Raw genomic sequence first — 27,277 nt, forward strand, 5'->3', positions numbered from 1 at the left:
TGTAAGTCAACTTTTAATTGTCAGAACGTTCGTTCTGTGACATATATTTTGTATATTATTTTTCAAGAATTAATTCGCGGACAACTTCGACGATGTTACCAAATATATTTGAGTGGTACAACATTAATTACAATTTTAGTTCTAGTCGTTGAAGAGTCCTGGGTATAAGTGTTGTGTGTTTTAAGATAAATAGTCTTATCAAAATTGGATGGTATCCAATCTCGGCCGAGGAGACAACCACCCACACATATGTATTCCATGTAATTTACGAATATGCGATGTACTCGCTCCATTTTACTCTTATATCGTGAATGATGTACAATTTGCTTTTTATTTACATTAAACACCATGTAAAAATTCATTATTTACAAATGTTAACAATCTATTAGAATCGCATTCTATGAATTAAAGAAGACTCGATGCCATAATTGAATATATTTATTTCATTGTTACACATTATTTAAGTATATGCTTGTGGGATTTGGAGTTGTTTCACAAATACCTTTGTCAGATATAAGTTACGACCCGGTCGCATCGCATGTGGATTTTTACACATACTTTTTAACGTCTCTATTCGAAATTTAGTAACGTGTTGTAGTCACAATTTCACACTTTTATACGAAATTATAAATCGTTTGTAAATGTTAAATTAACATATCGCTTACGTTAATAATGTTTTCGTAGCGTGGTTCTTTAATAACTATTCCCCTAACTGTCCCCTAACGAGAATTTCAAACCAATTAAAATGTTCACACGTTCTCGGTAGGTAACTCCTCAGTACATCCACTAAGCTCCACTTCATTGGTTCAACAAATTGACTGAACAAATTTGTGGTGTGCGTACGCTACTGTTCTAAGCGCGCAAACTAACTATGTAGTAACTTTGATCAGTTTTTTTAATATTCTTCGTACTTTAATTAATGCACGGCAAAAGCGATGTTACCTTTTGATTTTCTCCGAGTTCGGCAAATGGACATTTAAAGCCTTTTCGAATAATTAACAGCGGGAATCTCGTTAATGACTACCGTTTACCTGAGATACTGAACCGATTACAGACTCGTCACGTAGCTTGGTAATTCGAATGGAAATACATTTAATTTATTTTTATTTAAACATGTGACTCTTACTTCATTATGTATGCAAGCTATTGAGTTGTAATTAAAACTTTATCTTATCCCATTCTTAGTTAACATATTGTCGAGTTAAGAGGTTTTAACAGATTTTAAGAAGTTCTGGTACCTATTACTGTTATTTATTAGGATAGTAATTATTATCCTGACAATATATTATTATACTTAATATTATTTGTTTATTTCTAATTATTAAATAAAAAATAATGTTTTTCATTTAAAATTCATGTACGGTCTGAATGACGAAATTTACAAAATTTATTTTGTATTATTAGTTTTGAGTACTACAAAATATTTTTTTTATAATTTCATACTTACTATTTTACTATTTAATTTTAGTAGTTGTTTATTTTAACTGTCAAAATTAACCTAGATGGTTCCTTTATAATAAATTAGAAACGCCCACCTCTCAGAATCATTTTCAGTTCTGACGGTTATCCGTGAGATAATGCACGCCATATATTTGCAGTGAATTATTAGATAATATATTTAACACCGTATTGTAACTCTAATGGGTTTGTCGTTTTATTTGTCTGCTACGTAAATATAATGTTATGTTAGGTAGGTTAAAGAATTTCGGCTAAATGTTGACCACGCGTAAATTTACCCTTGTAAAATTTTATAACCCGTTGAATATTCCAAGGGATTACTTTCAAATGGTTGAAGAGCAGCGAATCGCATGAGGGCAGTCCACCCACATGCCGAGTGGGTTCTGAACCAGTCCTGGCCACAATAAACTATATCAACCGGTAACTTAACACTCGATATTTATGCTAATTAACCTACGGTAGGAAATGAGCAAATCTATGGTATTCATTAGGGTTATTAACTTATTAGGCACACTCTTAATAGAGATAAACGTTGCAATCAACGATGCTAAAGAAGAAATTACATTAAGTCAGATCGCCAATAATTGCGATTATAATACTATATTTAAGAGCAAATTGCTCCGACAATAGTTGCAGAGTGCAGAATGCACTCAATTTGCACACTCAATGTACGACCAATAAATCAATCGATTGACGCACAATTATCATACGGAATCGTATGTCTAGCCTAGCCATTCTCACGTGCTATCAATTGAGCATAGTTACTTTTACAGTCAGTACGTACCCGTAATGTGTGGAATAATAAGCCCATATAAATGATAAGCTTCACAGAAATATGCATCGCTGTCTGGTTAATATAATATCGTATTATCAGCGTAACCTAATTCGCATAACATCTGCCCCAATACCGATAGCTCCACATGAGCTACGCTTGAACATATCAAAATTGACAAACTCGATACTGCATGTAGGAGATACACGCGTTACTGTGACATATACTTTTTGATTTATAAAAAGTATAAAGTATTATGCTAAAGGTACATATATCATGAATCTTTGGCCGGGAAAGGGCCGTTAAGTTTATTGTGTCGACAGAAACGTTTTATTGCTTTATTTTAATTCTATCAAAAGCAGCGTGAGTTTTTTAATTTAAAACTAAATAATACGCAAAAAGAAGAGTTAAATTTTCGGTCCACCGCACTGGCGTTTAACAAGAGCCGTTCTGCATTTTTTGTGACTTGTCTTTACTCGGCTGTATTTTATTTCTTTTTGTTGTGGTTCAAGCCTCGTTCGGCTCGCAGCCTTCGCTGTGAACGCAAGGTCACTCCGGTTTATTCTCCCGGCGTTGGGTAATTTTATTGGTGGTTATTTTTTAGATTACTCAGATACGATTTACGGTAGAATATGAACGAAGAAGAAATTTTATTAAGCAAAACCGTGTAACATTAACATGCGAGTAAGTTGGTATTAGACTCGGCGCCCATGTTAATTTATCCCCTTATCAGGGCCAGATAAATAGTGATAATCCTGGTGATATCATATTTGGCGACGCTGCTGCCCTCTGTTTGACTAAGGCTTGGGATGACGCACACGTCTACTTATATGACAGCAGGATGCTTTCACACTGAATTCAAACTCTTATCGTATTTATTTACTTGTTTGTTCCGCTTTTCATCAGGATTTAACAAAATAAACACAAGGGGAAGAATTTCATGTCCTACCAGTTATATTCATTTCTTAAAAATATTTATTAAAAATATCTGTAGTATAAATATTTTAGAGTTATATTCTTATACGTACACACTGGTAGATATGTGAAGCATTTTATTCCTATTACTTCATTATGATAATATATTAAACATTATACTCACATTTCGTTCGTATCACATTTATGACGAAAATAGTCGCCAAGTCCCATTTAAAAGCGATTCAGCGACTTAGCTGGCACGAAGTAATATTTTCTCTTAAATGAGCCGAGTTCCCAGAGCATTGTCGGCCCGCCATTTATGGACACCTTATACACAGGCTGTTTAAATATTTACTTGAGAATTTTTAAAATTTCACCAAATTTTATGTCTTAATTTTAACTTCATATCAAGATGTACGTTGACAGTTTTGCTGCTTTTGATGGTTGCGGTTTTAATGACCTGTTTATAGTAATAACTTACCGAATTTGTAGCGTTTGTTATGATTTGCTTAGAAACAACATATACTCGACAATACACTATAACTTCCATTTTCCAAGCTGAGGTAAAGACTCGTGAAATCGTTCCCCTGTTTATTGGCCAAGTCTGATATCAACGCATTCCTTCTAATTGGTCGTCTTGCAGTTCTGCCCGGTAAGGTATGGGCCCGGCTGATTGAGACCACTTTCCCTACTCATTTTTATCCGTTAATTAGTTAAGTTGCTCACTTTGTCTGTGGTTGAGCGAAAAGTTAGTATTACAGTTTCTAAAAGCATTTTATCGAGACTCAGTAATGTAGCTCATTATATTTAGTTTACACCGTGTTGCCTAATTAATCGAATCACGTATTTCGTAAACTATTTAGGACGGCACAGTTAATAAGAACAGTTTCGAGTGAATCTATTTAAATGTATTGGTCACGTAGTGTATTGGCGCCGATGCTTTGTTGTAATTTTGATGAAACAACAAAAAACGTGGATAAATTAACAACTAAGTCAATCGATTATCATTGTCCTTCTTGAACCTTCTTGAACAGCTTTTTATGCTATCAGTGAGTATTAAATGTATAAACATATGTGGTTAATTATAACAAAGACAGTAGGTAACATTTGATAAAAAATCATGACGTAAAACATATTTCAGGAGAGAAGTAATTTTAACCTCGCAACTGTAACTATTCATAAAGCAGGTCCGGGTTTTATTATGAAAAAATATATATTTTAGCACCCTGTTGTGCGACCAGTTCCTACCGAGTACCGATTGATGGGCTATTGTACACATCCCTTGTTATGGTAAGTACCTGGCCCAGGGCCACAAATTACCACTCGAGCTCTCATACTCTAACAAATTAGTATTTTGATACTCGATGTTATGTTGAAAATATCGTTTATACTAAAGGTCGAAGGTATTTTTCTATCATTTATTATACTTTATAAACCTTGTAATAGAGGGTATCGCGGCTCATACAAGTTTCAACGTACAAGGTGTCAGGATTCTAAGAAATGCTTACAATACTAAAAGGTGAATGCGCAGGTAAATTTTACTTTTGAGCTTCAATCGGCATCTCAAGCGTTTGTCCACACACCTCAACGTTTCTGTATTTGTATACGAAAACCGAGCCGAGTTGAACCTACATTTAAAAAATAAGTTTACAACATACAGTTTTATTAAGGTCAACACAAACATGAATGATTATTGTATCTCTACCAAGATGTAGAGGTCACAAACTTATCAAATCTTAAATGTAATTGAGTTAATTAATAGTTCATGTCAGGAAGTTATGGCTTTGGAGTATTAAATAATAATATAAATAGTATTTCATTTTTGGTGTTTATATATTGTAAATTAAATACATAAAAATTGAACGATACGCTCGCTCTCAATTATTAAAATCAGTTAATCCACTACTGGTGCAACACTAAAGAAATATTTATAAAATGCTGCAAGGTAGATTATCTGATATCCGACTAAGTATGTACAAGCGTTTATCTGATTTGTATGAGATATGAAGCGAATCAAGAATTGTTGTTTGTTTTAGTATTCTAATGCTTTATATCGTAGCATTTTCCGCTACATATCCGTTAACCCGTACATTTAATAGCTTTTAGTCTTTTCTGTATAAAATCATCTAAAAACCTAGAATATTTTGCAATCGGAATTGTTTCCACGTCATGTGCTAATGTTGACACTTCTTCCTTTGATTGAAGCAGTGTACAGGTCTATAAATTCATTCTAATGTTACTCATGTTGCTAGAAGTACATTTATTTATAACTAATATGTAAGAATTTGGTCAACAAATATCTGCATAGTTTATAGCACACAGCTAATCAGCGTCTTCTCAACATCTTTAAAAATCTCTCTATCGTTACTGAAAACTTCATATGCTTCAAATAAAAGATTAACTTCATTATATCTTTTGGCAACCGTCACCCTCCATTATATGCTTTATACCTTTATATGCGAAATTACTTTCATGTACTCACAGTTTTTGCGTCAATCGAATTACTCACCCACCCCCCACAAGGGTTCAATTTAATTTGAAAATCGTTTGAAATTAAATTTAAGTTACGATGAGATAATAATAAGATAAGATATAATGAAATAGGTATGTACTTATCTTCAAAAATTGCCTAGTAATTTCGTCTTATAAAAGAAAGATATGACAGGTATAATTTTTGTTTCTTTAATTTAATGATATTTATTTTTTAAATTAAAATTTATGTATGTTGAATAGGGTGGGGGGAAGATAATGGTCTTAAGGTTGGGAAACACTGGAGCTTACACACGCGCTAGGCGTGGGTAAGCTCTTAAATCTTTACAGACAATGCAAACAGTCGATAATACTTGTAAAAAAATATTTTTGCTTTATATTTGGAACATCATCGACAATATTTTTTCTATTTTGTATGTTGTATGTTGAATTCTCGTATCAAACTTAAGTCATCAATATGATTAAGTACACGATGAGGATTCAATTACTGTCCACAGAGATATCTTAATACGGAAGAAACGAGATACCAGATGCCGATAGAAGCAGTAGCCCAGCAGACGGCTACGGTGGCATTGTAACATGATCGAGTACAGTTATGGCGCTAACGGCTTATTCAAGGACAACATTATCTTTTCATAGAACATTCAACGTTTAGCAGATTTATCCCTGTTTGCTTGCATCTTCTAAACATGACCAAATTTTGTCTTTCAATTACAGATTGAGATTTACTTCTCTGGAGTTTATTTATGAACCAGTTTTATTGTTTTACGCTATCATAACCGAATAGCTAAAACGAGGTTGTAACAAATATTTCATTGTCGGCCTTACAAAAGAGATGTAAAACGTTCAAAGTATCTCTCTATCTCCCAGCTGCTGCCAACAACCCATTGACTTATAATTTCTGTCCGTTACTCGCTCCAGTGCAGAAATTACAAGTTTTCAAAGTTTTTACAACATTTGAAACGTTATCTGTTTTACGTAACTGTACTTCTAATAGCACTATGTTTTCTAAGAACATGGAGGGTCTATAATTGATCGAATGTTGCGGATTTAATAAAGTAATGTCAACCGGTTTAACGGTATCTTAGCTGTAACGAGCGATAGCTGTGTTTGATTCGTACTGACCTCCTTATGGCTTATCGTGTTCAGGAAGTTGGCTTCGGTGACAGAGACCCAAAGAGCACGTACGAATCATTTCAAGGTTAAAGGTTAAGGCTATCGTTATCCTATTTGCTGTGAATAAATCGAAAACGAAAGTTTTAACCGTTATCCTTAAATAAAGATTACAGGAATGTCTCTCGATCGTCAATGTTCGAGAGACATTATTAAGTGTACATTATGTTACCTATATGAATAAATGTTTTTTTTTTATTTGATTTGATTTGTCCCGTTTTTAGAAATAATTATTTGATTGACGAAGTCTGAAATTATATTTACACATGTTTCGCGACGTTTTCTTAGAAATACTGATTCATTTGGTAAGTTCCAATTTAACCTACTGATTATTTAGAAGTAAATTACGAGTCATGACTGTAGCACCATGAACTCAGCGGTTTATAACTTTTCCTTTATTAAAGAACTTGTTATAAATGATTCATCATCGGAATAGTAGTTTACACGAATGTAAATATTGTTAAATATCTAAATTATTTATTACACACACATTTTTTTATATGAAACTGTTCAACCGTTTAGGAGTTGTTTAAATAAATTCACACGCACAGAAAACTTACTTAGCAACATTGTAAATACATGGTGGAACACATGGAAGGAAAGACGTCATTTAAAGGTATCACACTATTCGTTTAATAATAATATAATAATATTTAGCAAAATGCGCCGCGACCAGGAGATCAGCCCCTTCCGTTCTATATTTAGGCATCACGCTCGAGTGATCGTCCTAATCTCGAATTTGGTGGATGATTCAGCCAGTCCGTTGCCCCCGAGCAGGATATTTTATTTGCAGATCCATTTGCATAATACATTTCAATTAACTTGCATGTCAAGTTGGCGTAAACTTCATTTAAATAGCGACCTCACGACTGGTCTTTACTCGGATTACACTTGCAAATTATTCTTTAGCTTTGCAGCAACAATTCAGGTCTCAGCAACAAAAAATAATCATGTAGTAGTAGTAATATTAATCCTAATTGATACAGACTAGTTATTGGGGCAGATGTAGCAATAAGAGCTGCATCTTGGCACTAGCTGTGGAATTTGCGTGGGCGGTGAGACCCGGTTCAATACATACTTTCTTGTCACCAAACTTTACGTAACATTAACCTTTTGTTTATGCATACAATAGAAATAGTGCCTTCTTTTGAAAATTTTATTATTATTTTACAAAGAAAACCACTCCCTGTCAAAACAAAGTACTATAGAACTAGTCACAAATGCAAAGTAATCCATGTACCGAGTGCGTTACATTCTGTCTTTGCCAAAATAATATAGGCCAAATAGCTACCGATGTAATAACAAGTAGTAATTTGTAAAATATGTACAGTGTGGACAAGGTTTCTTACACTTACGTATAAAATTGCTTTCTTGTACTTCTTTACACCATAACGGCCCACGTTGTATTAGGAAAAGCAAGACTCGGAATACGGCCATTTAGCTGTAACCTATAATTATGGCCCATAAATCGATGTTATCTGTTTCTGCAAATTATATTACGCATTTATAACTGTTTCTCCCTTCATTATTTAAACAATAATGCAACACGTCTCCTACCGCTCTTATACTTTCACGGCTTCGCTTCAGTGACACCTTCTGACCTTCCTGATAGCTAAGTGTCTTCATATTAAGATAGTCTTAAAGGCAGTCAAAACGACAAATTACGTTGCTTAAATTTTATACTAGATTTAAATATTTTATAATTTAGAGTTCGTTTTGATTCTTCTCGGATCGGTATACTTTAGAAGCTTACTTAAGCTTTAGAGAGCATGCGATTTTTGTTTATGAATTATATGATCTACAATTAGTTCTCACGAAACAGTTTTAAAGCCTCTACAAAGTATTAAAAAATTAAGGCGATTGGATGCCGTTAAATTTCGCGACAGTAATTTATAATTTTAACACGGCCAGATAAGGAAGTAACCGCATACTGGCGGATGTGTCTGGATTTCATATAACCCGTTACCGAATTCTTCGAGCCGGTAAGTGGTAGGATTGAAGAAGCTTTCCATGCAATATTCGATAATTAATCATATCCTTATACGGAGTACAAAATAAAAATCTCAGACCTGTAATAAGCAGCACGATTTATCGTTGAAAGATGTTCCCATGTATTGCTAATAAATCTTTCTTAATAACCCAGCCCAAATGTGACGGAAACATACGCTAAAGTGAGTAGTGTAATGTCTGCCAGCTTTTTGCTTATTTAATGGCGTAATCAATAAGGTTTTTCTTTAATGAAGAGATGTGAGATTGCTGATTCGGTGAGCATACTGCACCGTTGAGCTGAAGGCAGATAACATCTAAAGTCTACTTTCAATCCTGAAAAGGTGTAAATTTAATGAAATAAATATAATATGAAGATGGCTTAATTACATAAAAAAATACAAACTCAACACGAAAACAATTATTATTTTTTCATAATTATCTAAGTACTATTGCTGTTCCATCTCTCTTAATTGAATTACTAGAATATAATTTAAATATTAAAACAATATTAAATTGTGTATTCATACACAGCATTTTCGTAAATGCTTCTTTGACTCACAACGATTAACAACATACTGTACAAGTAATACTTGACACAAATATTATTGTAGGTAAAATGAAAGACGCAGATAAATTGCAATTACAAATAGTGAATTAAGATGAACATGACGTGACAACAAAACATCACTTGCATTTTATCAGAAATCTGCGATATTTTTGTAGTTACATAAATAGTCCTGCGCATTCAGTTCTTATATACGTAGGAGATATAGTTACGAAGTTTAAAAAAATCGAAGACCTCCACAAGAATGTCAATGGTGCCAGTTACGTAATACTTGTACTAGTTGGCATAAATATCGGCGCTCGGTGCAATAAGTTCATAGCAGTCGTAAAATGCCTGAATACCTTCAGTCAATTAAAAAATAAATTCACATCTCGGAAAGAGAAAAAGAAATCTCAAACCTTTTATGGGAAACATAACGAGATGAATTCCCGTTCAAAGGAGCCTGTTTTATTGTTTTTTCCTCCTGTCTGTGAGCCCGTCACAAATGAAGTTAACAATGAGTATTATTATGCACACGATAATCATATCTAAGCTAATGAAATACAGGTGTTTATCGCTTAAACCGTTTCCTATTTTGTAATTAGCCCCAGCTGCGTACAATATTTGTGACCTGTGTACAGGCTTAACATGATTTCGTTGTCTCTAACTCACGCGCTCCTAATTTATGAGTATTTCATATATCGAACTAGGGTCGTATTTTGTTCTAACCGGTCTACCGGCACAGAAATAAAAAAAAATCAATACGTGAGTTCTTTGATTGCCAAACTTAATCTGCAAAAGTTGTTTTTTTTTGACTTCTTACACGTGTTCAAAATCGAATCAATAAACCTAGAATATTTCACACAAGCTAGATCATTCAATTTACCCATACAACATAGCACTCATTACGGACATAAAATATACAATAAGTCCCCAAATTGAATTCCCCTAATGTCAAACTAGTGACAGGCGTCGATTGAAACACAATAGTTTTCAGGGTGGTCACATCACATAAATTACACTCTGACGTCTAGTGCACCAATATCTTTAATTACAAACTTTTCACCCGAGAGCAAACATCTGACGAGGGGACTTCCGATTTGATTTTGTATGGACTATAAATATTTTAATGTAAACTTTATGCTTCCTTTGTTACAGGTAAGTGAGCTAAGCGTGCCATATCGTGAATACCAAATCCACTAAAGTATGTTGCGCACATTAATATGATATACTAAATTCCTCTTTGGTGTAGGAGAGAAGGCTAACAAAAAGCATGTTTCTACGTTTTCGAACAAGAGATCGTTGTGTTCCCATTGAATTGACGAACACAGTGGGCTTTTGTTTTGATCCGCAAAGCCACCTGGAACTTGTAAAGCTTGACACGATTCAACAGGGAAATATCATGAGGGCATATAAATATATATAAATCACAATTTAAAACAATACTGTTAATTAACGCCACAATAAATCATGTAACTGTTAGTGGCAGGGTCAAATTTCTTAAGGAGCCATGACCAATGAAAGTTCATTGTGTATATCGATCAATCAATGAAATATTACTGACACGAAATATAAAATTTGGAGTTCCTCAGGCCCTTCTTAACACAAAAGGATTTGCGCACATTCCATATCAAAGGAGCTTACAAAATGGCCCTCGATTTTTCTTTGTTCGATCATGTTCTTTCTTGAAATCAGATTATGTATGCTGAATTTTCGTATACCTTTATTTATCGTTTCACAAAAGACGTTTAATACTCATTCTATTTGTTGTTAGAAAGCGTGAAATGCGTAAAGGGGCTTTTATGGGTTGTGGTAAATACGAAATGCGGCAGAATAAATTCATTTAGTTAATTACATCTTTACTCTACTTTAAATTGGTCATAATGTGTGGCAGAAGATTAATAGCAAACATATGTATTATGTATACATTAAATTCTGGGAAACGATATATATATGTAATTAGTTTTGTGCCAGGATTTGTAAGTATCAAGTTCCGATACAAATAAAATAGCCGGTCCAAAATTGTCGATCATATTTGTCCCAGTTTCTGGTACGTTAAACATGTACGAGCGTTCGTCTGGACGCGTGCCTCGCCGTACGCCAAGCTAAAAGCTATTCATTTTCGTTTATCTAGCGGCACACTAAAGGGCCTCGATGTTTACGCTTGTCTTTAATTAAGTGAATCATTTCAAGAATTTTATTTTTATAAGCACTTTTATTTTCTTTGGGCCTAGTTTATGGGATTTAAATGACGTCATTTCTTTAACGTTATTTAGTATTGATTTAACTGTTTTACAATTTTATTGAAACCACCCTTCCGTCTATGAAGTAATGTTTAAGATCGCGTTCTTTCACAATTTTCGTTTTGACATACATAAGTCTACCTTTGTTTACTAATGAAATGTGTGTAAATCGTTTGTTTCCCAACATTATCGATGAGATCGTTAGCAAATTCTGTATGTAGGTGAAGTAAGTCCATAATTTCAATGTTTAGAAACACGTATTACAATTTTTTCTTGTTGTTATTTCGCTATTTAGTGAAAGAGACCAGTGCCCGTTCTCTAAGTCTGCTCGTCACTTGAACAATCTCCAATCAATCATGGCCGTGACAAGCTTGATTTCGCTAAGACATACCATAGACATGCCAAAATGAGCTTTCGTTTGTTTGTGTATCTTTTATATTATTTTAACAGGAATATATCTTGTTTACTAATTGGCATATGAATCACTTACCTACATATGAACATAGTTCATGCCAAACTACGAATAGCCTAGTAAGTTCTGCGTCCGAGGCACATTCCACAAATCAATTTTATATCTACGTGTCATAGAACGAGAGATAGCAGATGTTAGTTTCTGCTTATTATCCGCTACTACATTTTATTAACAGTTTTCTTATCCAAGTCATTAGTTTTTTTTTTCATTTTGAAAGAAGAATGATGCCAAATTTCTCATGACTTTGTGTTACAAAAAGACACTCACTCAAGATATAACTATTTGAAAAACAGTATACACTTATTAAATATTGATTGTTACATAATAAAAATCCAGTTCCATGTATCTGTCAACTAAATATTAGGAAATCTTTGCAAAGACGGCTAAGAAACTGAACGCTTACTATAATTCATAGCGAAGGTCTGTTGCGAATATGAACATGACAAGTGATTCACCTAACGTCGCGTTATCTTGTGTTAGTATAAACCGATCGATAAATGATTTATTACTTGCTATTTTGCTATCTAGGTGTAATAATGAGTGCTCGACACGTTGACACGTTATTATTATCGCCTGCTTTATAGCTTTAATTAATAAACCGATGCTCAAGATTAATTCAACAACAAATTTCAGACATTATTATTATTATATCCAGGCACAAATAAACGCTTAAAAACAATGGATTGATAAAGAGTTTTAATCAATGGGTTGGAAATTTGAATACAAGGGCTGAGGCGTGAATACTCCTAATTGTGCCGCTTCAATTGAGAATTATTATTTAAATTGTGTTGTATTTTAAGGTTGTCATTTGATTGTTTTGAAACTTTATATAAAAATATCCTACTAACAAAAAGATATCAAGAATATTTTGCGGATTAATACGCTTATTACATTTATATAAATTAGATGCACTAAATAAAAAGGAAAGATATTAATCCCAATAAGGAGGTACAATGATAGCGGAAATCAGCCCCTGATGGGATTTACGAGCTTCGGCTACTTCCCGCTCGATATTTAGGAGCGGCAGTAAACTTACAATGAAATGCTGCTGATAAAGTTGACCTATATCACTGATGACTGTTATAACACTGTTTCTTTTTGGAAATATGAAGTATATATTCAACGAGTAAATAGTACATGGACCCTAAAATTTAAATTTTAACTCAAAACTGACAAACACACAATTCAACGGATAACAATAAATCGAATAATGAAAGACTACTTCCGTGGAGCCATCCATCTGATTGAAATTCGCGATTAATATTAGCAATTTTTTAACAATGCGTGATTTGAATAAAGTAATCCTATTGAAACAAAGTCTTATTTATTTCAGTTCAGTAGTCTCGTATAGAGCATACTCCCTCGTTTGAATTATTGAGTAAATAAACGGTATATGTAATTAGGAGCATAGTTTACAACATAGCGGTTTGTATTAATAGCGAAGTTAGAATTGGGGTCAAATAGCAATTATCTCTCGTGCTAATGTCACCATCGACGGATACAAGTGTCGGCAACAGGTTCATGGCATATGTCAGGGCTTAAGCTATTTAGCGTGGGTACGTCGAATACACAAAGAGAGATAAATCCTTCTTCAACTGGTAAAATATAATTTTTAAGTAATTCTCGCTTCTAAGCACAATATAATGAGCAAAATAGAGATAGTATAGAAAGAAGGGGCCTTGACATCGCTTATTCCTTTAGAGCCTTTGTTAAGAGCTCTCTAGGCGGCGGAAAGGGCCCTTAAGCTTCAAGAGTAGTTGAGCTGGTACCTGTCCCTCGTATTATTAAGCTGTCTATATAATTTGTTATAGATATAATGCTTTGCAGCCCGTAAACAAGTTATTGCATTCAGTGTGTCGAGTGTTTTGACGTAAAAGTTAATTTTATGCGTTCTGTCATCGCAACTAGTTCTGGATTGAAAAGTTTTCACACAGGCTTTTACAAGACATAATCAATAATTAATATTGATGAACGTATTCAGAATGAAATTTCGAGTACCTACTTGAAAATAGATAGTCGTTGTAATAAATCATAGAACATAACATAGAGTATAGGGGAAATTGCGTGACAGCCTTAACCAAGCCTTTCTAGTCGCGCCTTACTATTATATGCCATTAAGTTGCACTTATTCTAAAACAAAACATTTTATTTGCATTATCTCCTACTCTATGAAAAGGCCTCTGAAAAATCGAAGAAATAAAGTTCAATCAAGCCAGGCCACTTTATACCTACGTCATACATTCATATAATGTCCAAAGTAACAGGATACAGCTGTCAGCGGTTGGAGAAGTCATGAAATAAACATTATAATACTTTGTGGTTTTATACCGAGAGAGATGAGTTATTAGTTATTACCTTTTCTAATATCTTGTTTATACGGGTTTATTATACTCAACTGGTGTCGCATTTGTTCGTGTCACTTTCTATGTTACTGATATTGTAACAAGACTCTTTTTGCTAGAGATCAGAAGTTAAGAAAATGGCATAGGTAGGATTTTACTAAAAGCAGTAAATTCTTTTTGAATATGACTTAATATAATAGTATATGTATTTTTTTAACTCTTGATATATATTACCCTCATGTTTCGTACGGATGAAGACGCTACTAACAGCTCGTATACTAGTAATCCGATAATGATCGCACAATCACTGCTTACCCATTTATTTCACTTAACAAACTATTGTCTTGCCCCTACAATGGTTTGTAATTAAATCAAGTTGGGCAATGACTTACTTTCTAAAGCACACCTACTCAAAAAGAAATATGGCCCGCGGAACATTTAAGCATTCCTCTTACTTAGTTGGTTTATAGCTAAGTACGTAACGTTTAATTTGTATTCAAACCTAAAAGTACTAGTAGAGTTATTGAAACAATATGTAATGATGCGTGATCCTATTTACAAATAAGTGATTGACGTGGCCACGTTAACAGGTTATCGAGTTTGAAAGGGTTCATATTGTATGAAATTATTGGGTTCATAAGCTAGTAATTACTGGGGTCAGTGAGCCGCGAAATGGATTGAGCGTTTGTTAGCGTAGACGCGTGCGCATGTTTACGTATACACGATGAAGGTACTATTTAAATGGAATTTTATACGTTGTAAGATGGAAATTTCCACTAAGAAAGGATGTATACCTACTTAAATTATTTATTAGTAATCTTACTGGTAACACATATCTATATTATAAAAGAAAACACGCAGACGATGCACAAAGCCATTACATTGACATAATCTAAGCAACAAAAAACATAAGTACATTGCTTAATAGACTAATATTATAAAGACAAAACTAAATTGTTACTGCTAAAAGCCCAGGTCCTCCCACTTCTTCATATATTTTCTCACATTCTCATTGGAAAGGTCGAAAATATCTTCATCATCTTCAAAATTATTCGTGTCTAGTTTGAGAAACATACTCGTAAGAGGAACAAGTACATCATATTTAATAGAAATGTCTATTAATGTTATTAATCGTACAAAACATCTGATTGTGTTCTTTGAATAGTAAAATGTGCGTTATCTGTTTTGTATTCACGTAACAACGGCTTTCCAGTGAAAAACGAATACAGTCTACAACTTAACACGTACTATGACGTTTTAATATGGGAGCTATTAATAGATTTAAATAACAACTTTAACACTCGGTTTACCAATTATTGAGAATGAAATAGCTTTCGTTTTATTACTCGAATATCATTAAATCCGAAAAAGTTATGTAGATATTTTATCTTTCGCTAAAACGACTAAAGAAACTGTAAACGCGCAAATTAGATTAGTTTTGCACAAATAAAACCACGAAAAATGCGAATAATTTTGATACATTTTTTTAGAGACCGTCGTATTAAAAGTAACCTTGAATTGAAGGCGATAGCAGTCATTTCAGAAGTTTCGCTGCTTTGTTTTGAATGCCAATACGACCGTTTCTTTTATGAGGTAAAAGGGGTCGTTGTCCTTATGACGTCGTTGTCTCAGTTTGTTGCGCGCGTCTTTAGTTGTTTCAGGTGAAACCTTTATCTACTTATTGTGTTTTTGTGCCAGGAGAATCGAGATCGTAATGGACTAAGTAGGATGTGCTGAGTTTTAAAACCTACTTTCAGCTTCCTTCTATCGAAGATCACTGTACTAAAATCAAGTAACAGCGTCAAGGACAAGCCGACTTGCGTTATAATATTAGTCAATTCGTGCTATATATATACATTTTATAAATAAATAAAATTTTCAATATCTTCGTAGTTTAATATAAACAAATAATTTCCCCTAAGAGTAAGGGGCCAGTAACTCAACACCGGGTGCGCAATGCCCATATAACATGTCTTTCATCCCGCCTGCCTTATTACCGCCGTTCGAGTGTTACATTTAAAAAAAGCATTAAGACGATGAGATTGTGGGTTCTGTGCTACTGTAATATAATCCTCAACAATTTGAGATTTGTTAAACTTATTTATTTGCGTCAATAGGGTGTTCGTCATCTGCGGCTTACGTTTGTCGTTTATCACCAGGTTGCTACAAAAAAATGGTTTTCATTTATTTAATTTTAGAACTATTTTTTGGATACATTCGGTAGTAGTTTATGTCATTTTTATTATAGTGTGTGTATGTGTATGTTCTTTATCCTTTTCAACCTGTTAATATATTTTTGAAATATTCGTAAAACAGTGCAAAGCTATGCCATGTACACAAGTAGGTGTAAAGTGTTCGTACATACCGTATTTTATAGCTCGACTCGCCGGTTAGTGCATTAACGACTTGCATTCCAAGCTGACTTACCGAGCTCTACATAAATATAGAGCATATGAATGCACTGCGGTTGATCCCAGATCCTATCGGCCTTTGGTCACAACGTCACCGGCCCGTCGAAGCCCCTAATTTTTGTGTTTCATAAAACACAATTACTGTTTACACACGATTCGATCTATCATTACATTTAAATCAATTACAATGATTATGATCGGGATGCGTGGGCGCAGGGAATGGAGCATAATTAATGGTTTTACGATAAGTGAAACACTTTAGATTAGTAAGGGCTCGTTATATCAAGAGATGGGATTAAAATGGTCATTCATTTATCAAGACAAGAAATATGAGTAATAACTCACAGTACATATACATAAAGAGGAAACTGTCTTCAATACTTTCCTTTAGAACATGAACGCTACTTTAATGGTAGAAGCCTAATGAACAATTAATTAATAAGTGCTAATTCAGTTGAACTAGTAGTTGCACTCTAAACAAGTGTTAGTTTGCAATTCAGGTTTGATTAGGAGAGCACTGACCGACTTTCCATTAAGTTTTATTCACTTAGAATTAAAATGCTGATATTTCGCAATATGTACAAAATTGTATCGCAACTTTGAATTTGTCATAGACCTCAGAGTGTGAGTTCTGCTCTTTATTGCTCTATTTACGAGAAATACATCCGTTTAAGAATTTTTAAGAAATGATTTCCGTAGTATACATAGCAAGATAAAATGTTAAGAAGAACCAATAAACGTCGCAAATAAGCCGTCATAATCTTAACGATGCCTCATTCTTTCTATGACGCCTTTTATAAAAAAGACAATTGTAAATTGTCCTGATATGGACGGAATATAAAAAAAATATACATTTTTGTTTGGCTAACTTCATGATGCTCACTCACACGACGTTTACTCAGTCGCGGACCTTATTCGTACAAGTAAAGGGCAAACTTTTTATGAACTTTTTTATCGATTAACAACAATAATTATAATTTTTGATTTCCTATTTCAATAAAGATAATATATACATGTAAATATGTATATGCTTTCAATCTACAAGTGTAAAGCTTTTAAATATTTTTAGAATAAATAGTATGGCCACATCAAAGGTTCCAATATATGAGGAGATATTTAAATGTTCAATAAACCTAAAGAAATCTATTAAAGGTACGATATCTCAAGTGGTGTTGTGGTTACGGCTAGATAGGGATGAAAGTGCTTCCGTTTGAGATCTGGCTTCAAAACTGGTTCCGATAACAGTTAAACCAATAATAACTTTTGAACTAACTCAAGTACAATTTTTATAATTAAATTTATGATTACGTTTGCCAGATCAATGAATTCATTTCTACAACACCTATCTATGTATTTTGACCTGAAATAGATAAGGTAGTGTGCATTGGAATTAACCATAACTATCACTGTAGTCAACGGGCTTTATTTCTATCGTTAAGATGAGATCAGATTGTTCCGCCACCCACTTCGAAGCTAAAGTTCGAATAAACAAAACTATTGTATGCTGTTGTGATTACTGAACATCCGTGTACTATTCATATCCGTGTTTCGGATTTACTTATTAAGCTTCACTAAAAGGTTTTTGAATTGAAACAGCTGCCGGTGGTTTCATTTATAGAAATCAATTTGATTTAATATCAAAATATGTGGCGGAAACAGTTTTCTAATAGAAATAAAGCATCTAATGCATGTATTATTTGCTACAAGTTTAAAAGTAATGTTCTTTTTTTATTTAAGAAACTCTCATTCTCCGTCCAAATGATCATTAATATATTCTGCAATTCTCTGTAGTGTCGTTTGTATACAAGTGGCGTTATTGTAGCATGTGCTTTCGTAGCGTACGTCACGAACTTCTTGAGAATTCAAATAGGAATGCATCACACACTCGTACCCCACAGACGGCGGCTTCCTTTTTTGTGACTCATGTCTAATAATGAGAAATAATTGCCTCTTTTCTCACATTGTGATTCACTGTCGAAATAAAACTCAAAATATTTATATGCTGGTTATTCCCGTGTGAGTCGATGTGATTCCTCGCGATATGTTCAGCGCTGCGAAGATATTAAGAAATGTTTGTATAAAGACGTAACTCACGGAAGTGGCATAAATTTGAAATTGCTAAAAATTGGGGCACCATGTGCATTAGGTATTTGTGTCATACGCAACAAAGCGGCAGTTTTAATGCTATAAAAGATGAATTGATAAACATCTGTAAAACAGATGCCGTAAAGACGTTCTACGTCCGTGTTTATCACCGGCGCACGCGCATAGGTCACAGGTCGTCGCGTAGTCACTGTACCGTTTTTACTGTAAAAGGCAAATCGATTTACAATTCAAATTTGTACTGTCTTAATAATTAGTTTACTTGTATATCTGTCTGCTAACTGCTTTATCTGTGAGTTGTTGGGGTAAAAATAAACTTAACAATACAAAAGTACTGAACAAGCGAGAAGGGTATTTTAGTACGAAGTAAGGAAAGGTCAAATATATAAATCGGGGATTTTTTATCGCTTAACATTTCAGCAAAATGATTAATAAATCACTGCAAAGGTTCCGCGAAGTCAAATTTCTGCTTCAAATGGCAGTTCAATTGTATGCAAATATAAATTATGATTATTATATTAGCGACACGTTGATGGGCTTGTTTGAATTTTATTATGGTGATGATGATGATTTCATTCGCCGATAAAGTTATTCATTTTGTTAATGACACTGACAAGTCCTGATGTCACATCCATAAAGTGTATTTTATTTTAAAGTAATCCTCGACCTTCTCACTTAAAATTCGACGTCGAATATTATTATATAGTAAAATATTTTAACGGATTGATACATCTCAATCAATAAAAAGTGCTGTAAAATCATGGTAATCTATTAAGTTGGTTGATTAGTTACGAAACGCGTTCGCCCACGTTCCGTCAAACCTAGTTATCGAAAAATAGAAAGTTAAAGGGCCCGCTTTCCCTTTATCTGGGTTAACGTAATCTGCCGATTCTTTTTATTGGGTTACCAAGGGATCATCTGTTCGGATCGTTTAGAACTCACTCTAAACAAATGCATTGAGGTCGAGCGTCAGTTACACAATTCAATTATTGATTAGCAGGAAATCGTAGTTTCGTTTAGTTCTTCAAAGTTTGGAGGAAGGAAGATGACTTCTAATTAACATAATTTTTGTTAAACCGGAGAAATCGTATCAAGGTAAACTTGCCTATAGAATGAAAGTTAATTTCGTTAAAAATGATATTAAACCAATTCGTAAATTAAAAAATAGAGAAAATAAATTACGCTAATTAACTTAGTTGAAGTCTTAATAAGCAGAGCCGATGTATAAGACTGTTAAAGCTCAAAGCTCACGCGCAATATCTACTGAATAAATGCGCAATAAATTGTATCCAATTAGCAACCGACGGCGTTATCTCGCGACAAAGAGAACCGCGCCAGGCCACTGGCGTCAACTAACAAGAGGAGAAGGAAGTCATGAATAAAAAACAGATAACTTTCGCGGAATTTTTTGATATATTGTTATGCTGTAAGTGTATCATAGTCCTAAATGAAGGACTATTAGCTTTTATTATACTTAAGATATGACACATATATTGTTCGTGTTGTAACTATTCATTGAAAAGAAAATCATGAATTTTTATTACCTAACCGTTGTGGAGGGATAATGACGGTATTTACGATTACCAACAGAACCCCAACACGGGTTAGACAATGGGGAACACGATACTCGACCCATCTACTTAATTTCGAAGTAGACACCTTTGTCATGTGTTTTTGTTCGCGGTCATTTCCATAAATTATAGAGGATGGCATCGCTGTACACCGTACCTGCTATTGTTATGGTAAGTAAGGTACGTGAGGACTACACCTTAAAACGGATATTATGAAGCGTATGCTCAAACCCTAATATAACTATATCGAGGCTCAACATCTGAAATTCCGATGACCGTGCAGGTATTGCCAGTAGAAATCCGTTTTAGGTCCCAATTAGCGAAAACCGTCTAAGGTCTGCTCATACATTGACAGAAGCATTGTTCAGTCGAGACTGCAACCAATCAGTTTAAATTATTTCCCTCGGTATGGAGAGAACGTACAAGTAGGGTTGGGTTAACAATCTAGTACTTTATTATTGATACGAAATCACATACTTACTAATATTTTATTGCGTGTGGTGAAAATTGTATGTCAGAATATATGATTTGTTTAAGGAGACTAGAGAATTATAGGTATGAAAATAATACCACCTCATTACATCTGATCTCTCGTATTGTCATATTAGGTTATTGACTTGGCCCATTGATCTAATTCACACGTTGTCGCTCGGCCACCGGACTATTCAATTGCAATCATACAATATCATTTGTTCAATTGATCTTTCCGGAACAAAGCTGCAAGGTCACTATTTCGCGGTACCTGCCTATAAACCGGCATGCAGGAACAAAATAGTTTTATTTAAAATATACTTCAATAATAAAACAATACATATGAAATAAATATTCCTTTTGCCTAGAAACAAAATAAAATCATTTAACATTATATCATTATTATTTGTTACATTATCTTCGTAATGTGAAAATAAATAATGGTGAATGAATGAATGAATGAATGATGATTAATAAGTGTTGTATGAATGATTCGCTGACCCGGATCCTAGGGTTAACTCAAGACTTGCGATTCTAAATTTAAATTTGACGCAAAGGGATCTGAAAAGGATGACGTTATGCATGTATTTTTGTCTTCGCTTCGTGGTGGGTCATTTGCTTTGAAATCAAACGTTATCAAATTTACATGTAAAGTCCGATACGACTATTTGAGTATCTAGTTGTGTACTAAATAAAGAGTTATCGGGACATACGGGAATGAATTTCACTTAAAGGTATAGAATCGTCCTACATTATAAATAACTTCGAAAACGTAACCGTACAAGTAATAATGGAAGTAAAATTGCTACAATAAACAGTTGTATTGACACCTACTGATGGCCGGCGGCTCGCGTGAGAAAAGCTTGCCTTACGTAAATACTGGACCGAGTGCCACATACCGCAACTTCAAATCCTAAACAGGATGATATTACTTACAACTGCGACGATAATAATATTAAATTAATTACACCTTCTCACATGCATATTTAAACAGTGACTGCGATTTTCTGGCATTTCGAGGTGTAACGTTTCAAGATGTTGAAAACTTTATTTATTTTTGTATTTCGAAAAATTACAATGAGTTGTTATTATATAAAAGTTAAACTTAATCTGCTTGCTTAACTTCGGTCTCAGTGCATGAAGATGATATCGATTTACATTTGTTGTGAAGTTAACAGGAACTAAAAATGTCTGCCCTCACTTGCATACTTGCAGAATCTGTCGCCCACACACGGCTCGATATCTGACTAATGCATCCGACCATTATTTACTCGCTCAGAACGGGTTTGCGATTATCTTGGACCACGGTCTCGGTGCTCGTTAGGTGTTTTATAGCGCCAGAGAGTATAAATATATATTTTATAATATATATTTATACTCTCCTGAATTTATAATCAATATTTTAGTGTACGTGGATTTGTTGGATTTTTATTTATTTATGATTGTGATAATATTAAAAATACATTTGTTGCTAATTGCTCTTCATACTTGACATCTTCAGGTATAATCATCTACGTTTAGCTAATGCTCAAACAAAGACGACGCATAGAGTTGCATAATTGATCAAAGTGCTTCTTAAAATACACATTAGCCGCACATACAGTATTCCTCAAGCAAGATTATAACATTAAAGTACTGTAATCTGTGAGTGCAACAAATATTTACAGAGCTTTTAAAGATCTTTATGTAGCGATAGATTAAGTAACAAGTAATGTTAAACAAGGCGTGTTAAGAAATTCTTCGTTAGTTACTGCTTGTCTTTGAAAACGGTTTATTTTCTTACTTTTGTGTTTCATGTAAACGTTGAGATGCGTTCAATTTGTACTTCTAAGAACATTGTTTAACGTTATTCCCAAATCGCTCTCTCTGCCATTGATAATAGTTCGTTGAATGGCTTTTATGTATTTAACGCTGGTGATTGTGAGAAATCAGACTCGTTCATTTTTCTCTTTCGCGTCTGATAAATAAAATATTTGTATAAATTACGATTTTGGTATTAAACTACAGAGGTAATTTTTGTTTACTTTAATTAACGTTCATTTAACTTAAAATGGAATGCTCAGATATATTTATAAAATAATTACTTAACGAAATTATACTTATTAAGTATATTTAAGGAGCTTTCGAGAAAGCGATTTTTATGATTATTTTTTATAATTGGATCTCCATATTTGTGAATCTTTAATGATCTTTACTTGTAAGTAAAAGTGAACAAATAAATTATATGAAAACATGCGAAAGTGGGGCACAATAACCCCTCTCTCCATCTCTTTTATTGTGATCAAAATACTTTTGGTTTTATACCTCTTTATTATCATAAATGCAAAGGAAATCATTAACGACCTTTTCGTTATCGGTTAAACTAAGTAAAGAATAGTGGAAAGTGAGTCGCAGCGCAAGCCATAGAATTTTTGCAATCAATTGATTTTTCTATTATTACCACTATATATGTATGCACAGTAGCTGTTATGGTCAAAAGAGGCCGTATTGTAAAAATATAATCTTTACGCAGTGTACGTTTAGCTGGTATATAAACAGACATATCCTATATGTAAAGAAAGCGAGTTGTCTAATAGCAATATATTATGTTAGCGGGTGGCAACTGGCAGCGCAACATGGGCGAGTCACGAGCAGCAGCTATCTCGCTAATGAGAGATCGCGCCAGATAACTTGGCCAGTGTGCTTTACTGTTATGGGATGCACGCGAAAGTAACATGAAATCAGTAGGAAAATACTATCCATTAATTTTAAAGCAGAAGTCAAGTTAGTTATTTGTGGCATATTCCAATTGGAATCGGAATAAAATAATAAAACCACGACGCCATCTGCCTTCAGATTCCACATCGCCAGTCAAAAAAGCTCCCCAGCAGTGTGATAAGTATGACAGTGCTCTGAGGCAATGAAGTATCCCAGTGACAAGTCACGACTAAGCATTTGCTTAAAGCAATTATGGGCAGAGTTAATTGAGAGGTTTCATGGCCAAGTTGTTTGTTGAACAGGGAAAGTCATGCTTTATGATTAGAAAGCCTTAGAAATTGACGCGTCATTGAATATAACCTACTTGTAATACGTTTCAAAAAGGTTTATTAAAAATTATGTGCTCTAATGTGTGCATATGAATATACCTAAATATCTTAATGATAGGTACATTTAAAATAATACAACAAATCTTAGATTAATAAATTTTAGATTAATAAATACGATTTTGCTTAACTCAATAGATTAGTTTACTCTTCTGATATGTTGTCATGACATAGTTTTACGATTAGGGATATAAAATGACGACTGGAATTCCAATCGATGCACCACACACGAAGGCCGATACATTGTGCACTAAGGTATGCCAATTGAAAATTCCCTTCCCAAATTATCATGCAATACAAGTTTAATTATATGTTTAAGGCTAACAGAGGCATCTTCATTACCGACTTGCAGCGCTGCATTTCAGCATTTAAAATTTAAATCTTAAAATTAATTAATTAAGATGCGTCTTCTTTACTACTTGTGTAATGTGTTAGTAACAGAAGAGTCAGTCCGATCGTCTATGGTCTACGGATGTGGTGGAACTTAATAAGAAATTTGCCGTAAATACTGTTGTTTAAAGTTTTCATTATCAAACATTACTATAGTAGCTTATCATTTAAAAAAAACAAACACGCAACTACACTCGTTGAGCGAGTTTGCTTATCTCGTCGAAGCGGCGTACAAATTATTTGAAAAAGTCTATTAGGTATGAGGGTGTGCAATTATTATTTAATCAATTAAGGTCTTAAATTCGCATAGCGTGTTTAACAAATTCAAAAAGGCATTAAAGATACACGTCAAAGTGAACATAGTAGACTAATATTGGGACGGCTAATGGCGACTTCTACTATCTCGCTCGTATATACATATTAAGTTTCTTATGTAAAATACATTTTTGTTATGAGAAATAAAGTTCTTTAAACATAAATAGAATTTGCTCTTAATAATAACTCAATACATTTATTAAATGTAATTGTTCATAAATTGTATGTATAAAGCAATTACAGTCGTACTTGTATTTCACTGTTTAAATATTATTGATATAATTGAAGGCTGTAAATTACGTTCATTCATCTTGGAATATGGCTCGCGGGCAAATATTCTGGAAGTTGTCAGTTCGGTCCTTTAGTGGTCTCGGCAATAAAGTTTGGACAATGGAGTGTACCGCTCTTTGCGGTGGACCACCGACGGCGTTTGTCATTTGTCACTTTTTATTCAAATAACTTGCAATGGCTAGAACACTTTTTTTATAAGTGGACAAACAGACAACTCCGTCATTTACCTGCGTAAGCAAATTATCTAGCTCTCATTATATAAATATAGTCGCCATAATAAACTAGATGCCAATTGTCTAATAATGTAGGGGTTGAATGGCATTTTGATGGGAATTTATCGCTAAGTGAGGAACTAGGCGCAGCTAGGGAAACGTGATGCCACGGCAAGTAGGAGCGGTCTTTGACGTGAAACGATGTTTGCCTTTCGATACTTAATAGAAAGATAGAGTTCCCTTTCGTTAGTTATACTGTTGTTTCTATATCCTTTTGCTTTATCGGGAATTGTAGGCGCTAAGTGATTATGAGGGCTCACCATGTGGGCATAGCACGAATGCTATAATGAACCCTTTGTTTCGTTAATTGGATATGGGGGTTTGCCCGAAGCTTTAATTTGCACTTTGGAAATTGACGTCAACGCGGCGCACGTTCCACAAAAGCGATTCATTTGTTTAATCTTAAATTTAGGCCGATCGCTTTCTCGGGCGCTTTAAAATGTTTAGATAGGTGTCGCAACTTGCAGTAACGTCGGCCAAGACAATGAGGGCTTAATTGTATCTCCGTGCTTTTACCTATCCCGAAGGTTCAATGAACCCGTGTGGGTGTTATGCTATTTATTCACTCCACGAAGATCAAGAACAATAGTGGAATGATAATGTTTATTCGGTCATGTCTTTGGTATTACGAGCTCCAAGTGTAGGTATATATAGGTGGAGTGGGGTGGAATTTAGACAAATACTATACAAGCTTTTTTCATTCTCTGGTGTTCTTCCATAACTCGTTTATAAAATATCAACATTGAATACTAGAGAATCTAACATTGCTAGTCTACTTTTAATTAATCACTAGAGTCCGTTTAACGGTATATATACTATATGAATACGGTATTATAAATGCATGGATCTCGTGGATTGTGGTCCAATGATAGGGTTCTCGACGCATAACCAATGTTAAATTGAATGCGGGATGATGGAATGGGCAGAGTAATCGATTCGCTTCGTCATGATGTATAGTGTTGTGTTACAAAACGAAACAATGAACGTTGACAATTAGACTTTCTCTTCTAAATCGTTTTGTTGGCGTTGTGATTACGGGAAACCATTAATTGACGATTACAGAGATTTTTCAGTACAAAAGATAAAGTCGCGAACACTAGTTAGTATCACAAAATACGTGACCATAATCTACACCAAAACCAAATATGGTTCCAATAATTTAAAATATTTTAAGAATATATATTTTAAAGAAATCTCTTGTTAATGTAAATCTAACGACGAACTAGGTAATAAGCCTACTTATTTATCACCTCGTAAACATTCATTTAAAGTGTAACCGAATCCTGTATAATTAATTACTAAATTGTAAATCAGCTTAATTAATACGTTTTAAGTTAATTAAATGCGATTTGTAGCTTTTAAAAGTTAGAGACATTTTATTATAAAAAAAAACTCATAGTAAGTAGATATAGCCTATATTTTTATGCATATTAAAGATATAACGTAAATATTGGTAACTTTAAGCCTCAGAAAAGCCTTTTAGGTTCGTTTGGTAACATTGGTTACAAACATACATTTAAAATCGTTTTACTCAATGTGGCTTCTACTGTTGCAGGCTCCTGGTCGGTGCACCTCTGGGCCAGAACCTCCAGCCGAACACGACGAAATCTGGTGCATTATGGAAATGTCGGCTGTCTACGGCACTACGCGACTGTGAACAAATCGTCACGGATGGAAAAAGAAGTGAGTAGGGTCTGGTCGTTAATTAGACAAAGTACATTGAAATTATTCAGTGCATAAAACCTTAATATGATCAACAACAGTGTTAGCAGACATCTACGTATATCGGTACAGCAAGTGTAAAAAAAATACTAGTAGATTGTTTCTATTGTGTAATATACGCCTTAATGTACATGACTTCATTGCCATATATGTAATAGGTATCACATTTAACTAGTGTAGTTTACGCTTACAAATCCAGTAGATAACGTAGACACATCAAATGAATCTAGTTCACACATTTAGTTACTAT

General features: G+C 34.0%; 1 protein-coding gene across 2 annotated transcripts in view; it reads left to right on the forward strand.

The window, feature by feature from the left end:
• The window catches only part of LOC110992339 (integrin alpha-PS1), a 35,293-nt gene that overhangs the window by 1,105 nt on the left and 6,911 nt on the right, over positions 1 to 27,277 (forward strand). For both annotated transcript variants that reach the window (XM_022258100.2, XM_022258101.2), the window contains exon 2: positions 26,861 to 26,988. In XM_022258100.2, coding sequence (XP_022113792.2) covers positions 26,861 to 26,988 — 128 coding nt within the window. The remainder of the gene's footprint in view (positions 1 to 26,860; positions 26,989 to 27,277) is intronic.

The sequence above is a fragment of the Pieris rapae genome, chromosome 14, assembly GCF_905147795.1.
Source record: "Pieris rapae chromosome 14, ilPieRapa1.1, whole genome shotgun sequence".
Classification (NCBI taxonomy): domain Eukaryota; kingdom Metazoa; phylum Arthropoda; class Insecta; order Lepidoptera; family Pieridae; genus Pieris; species Pieris rapae.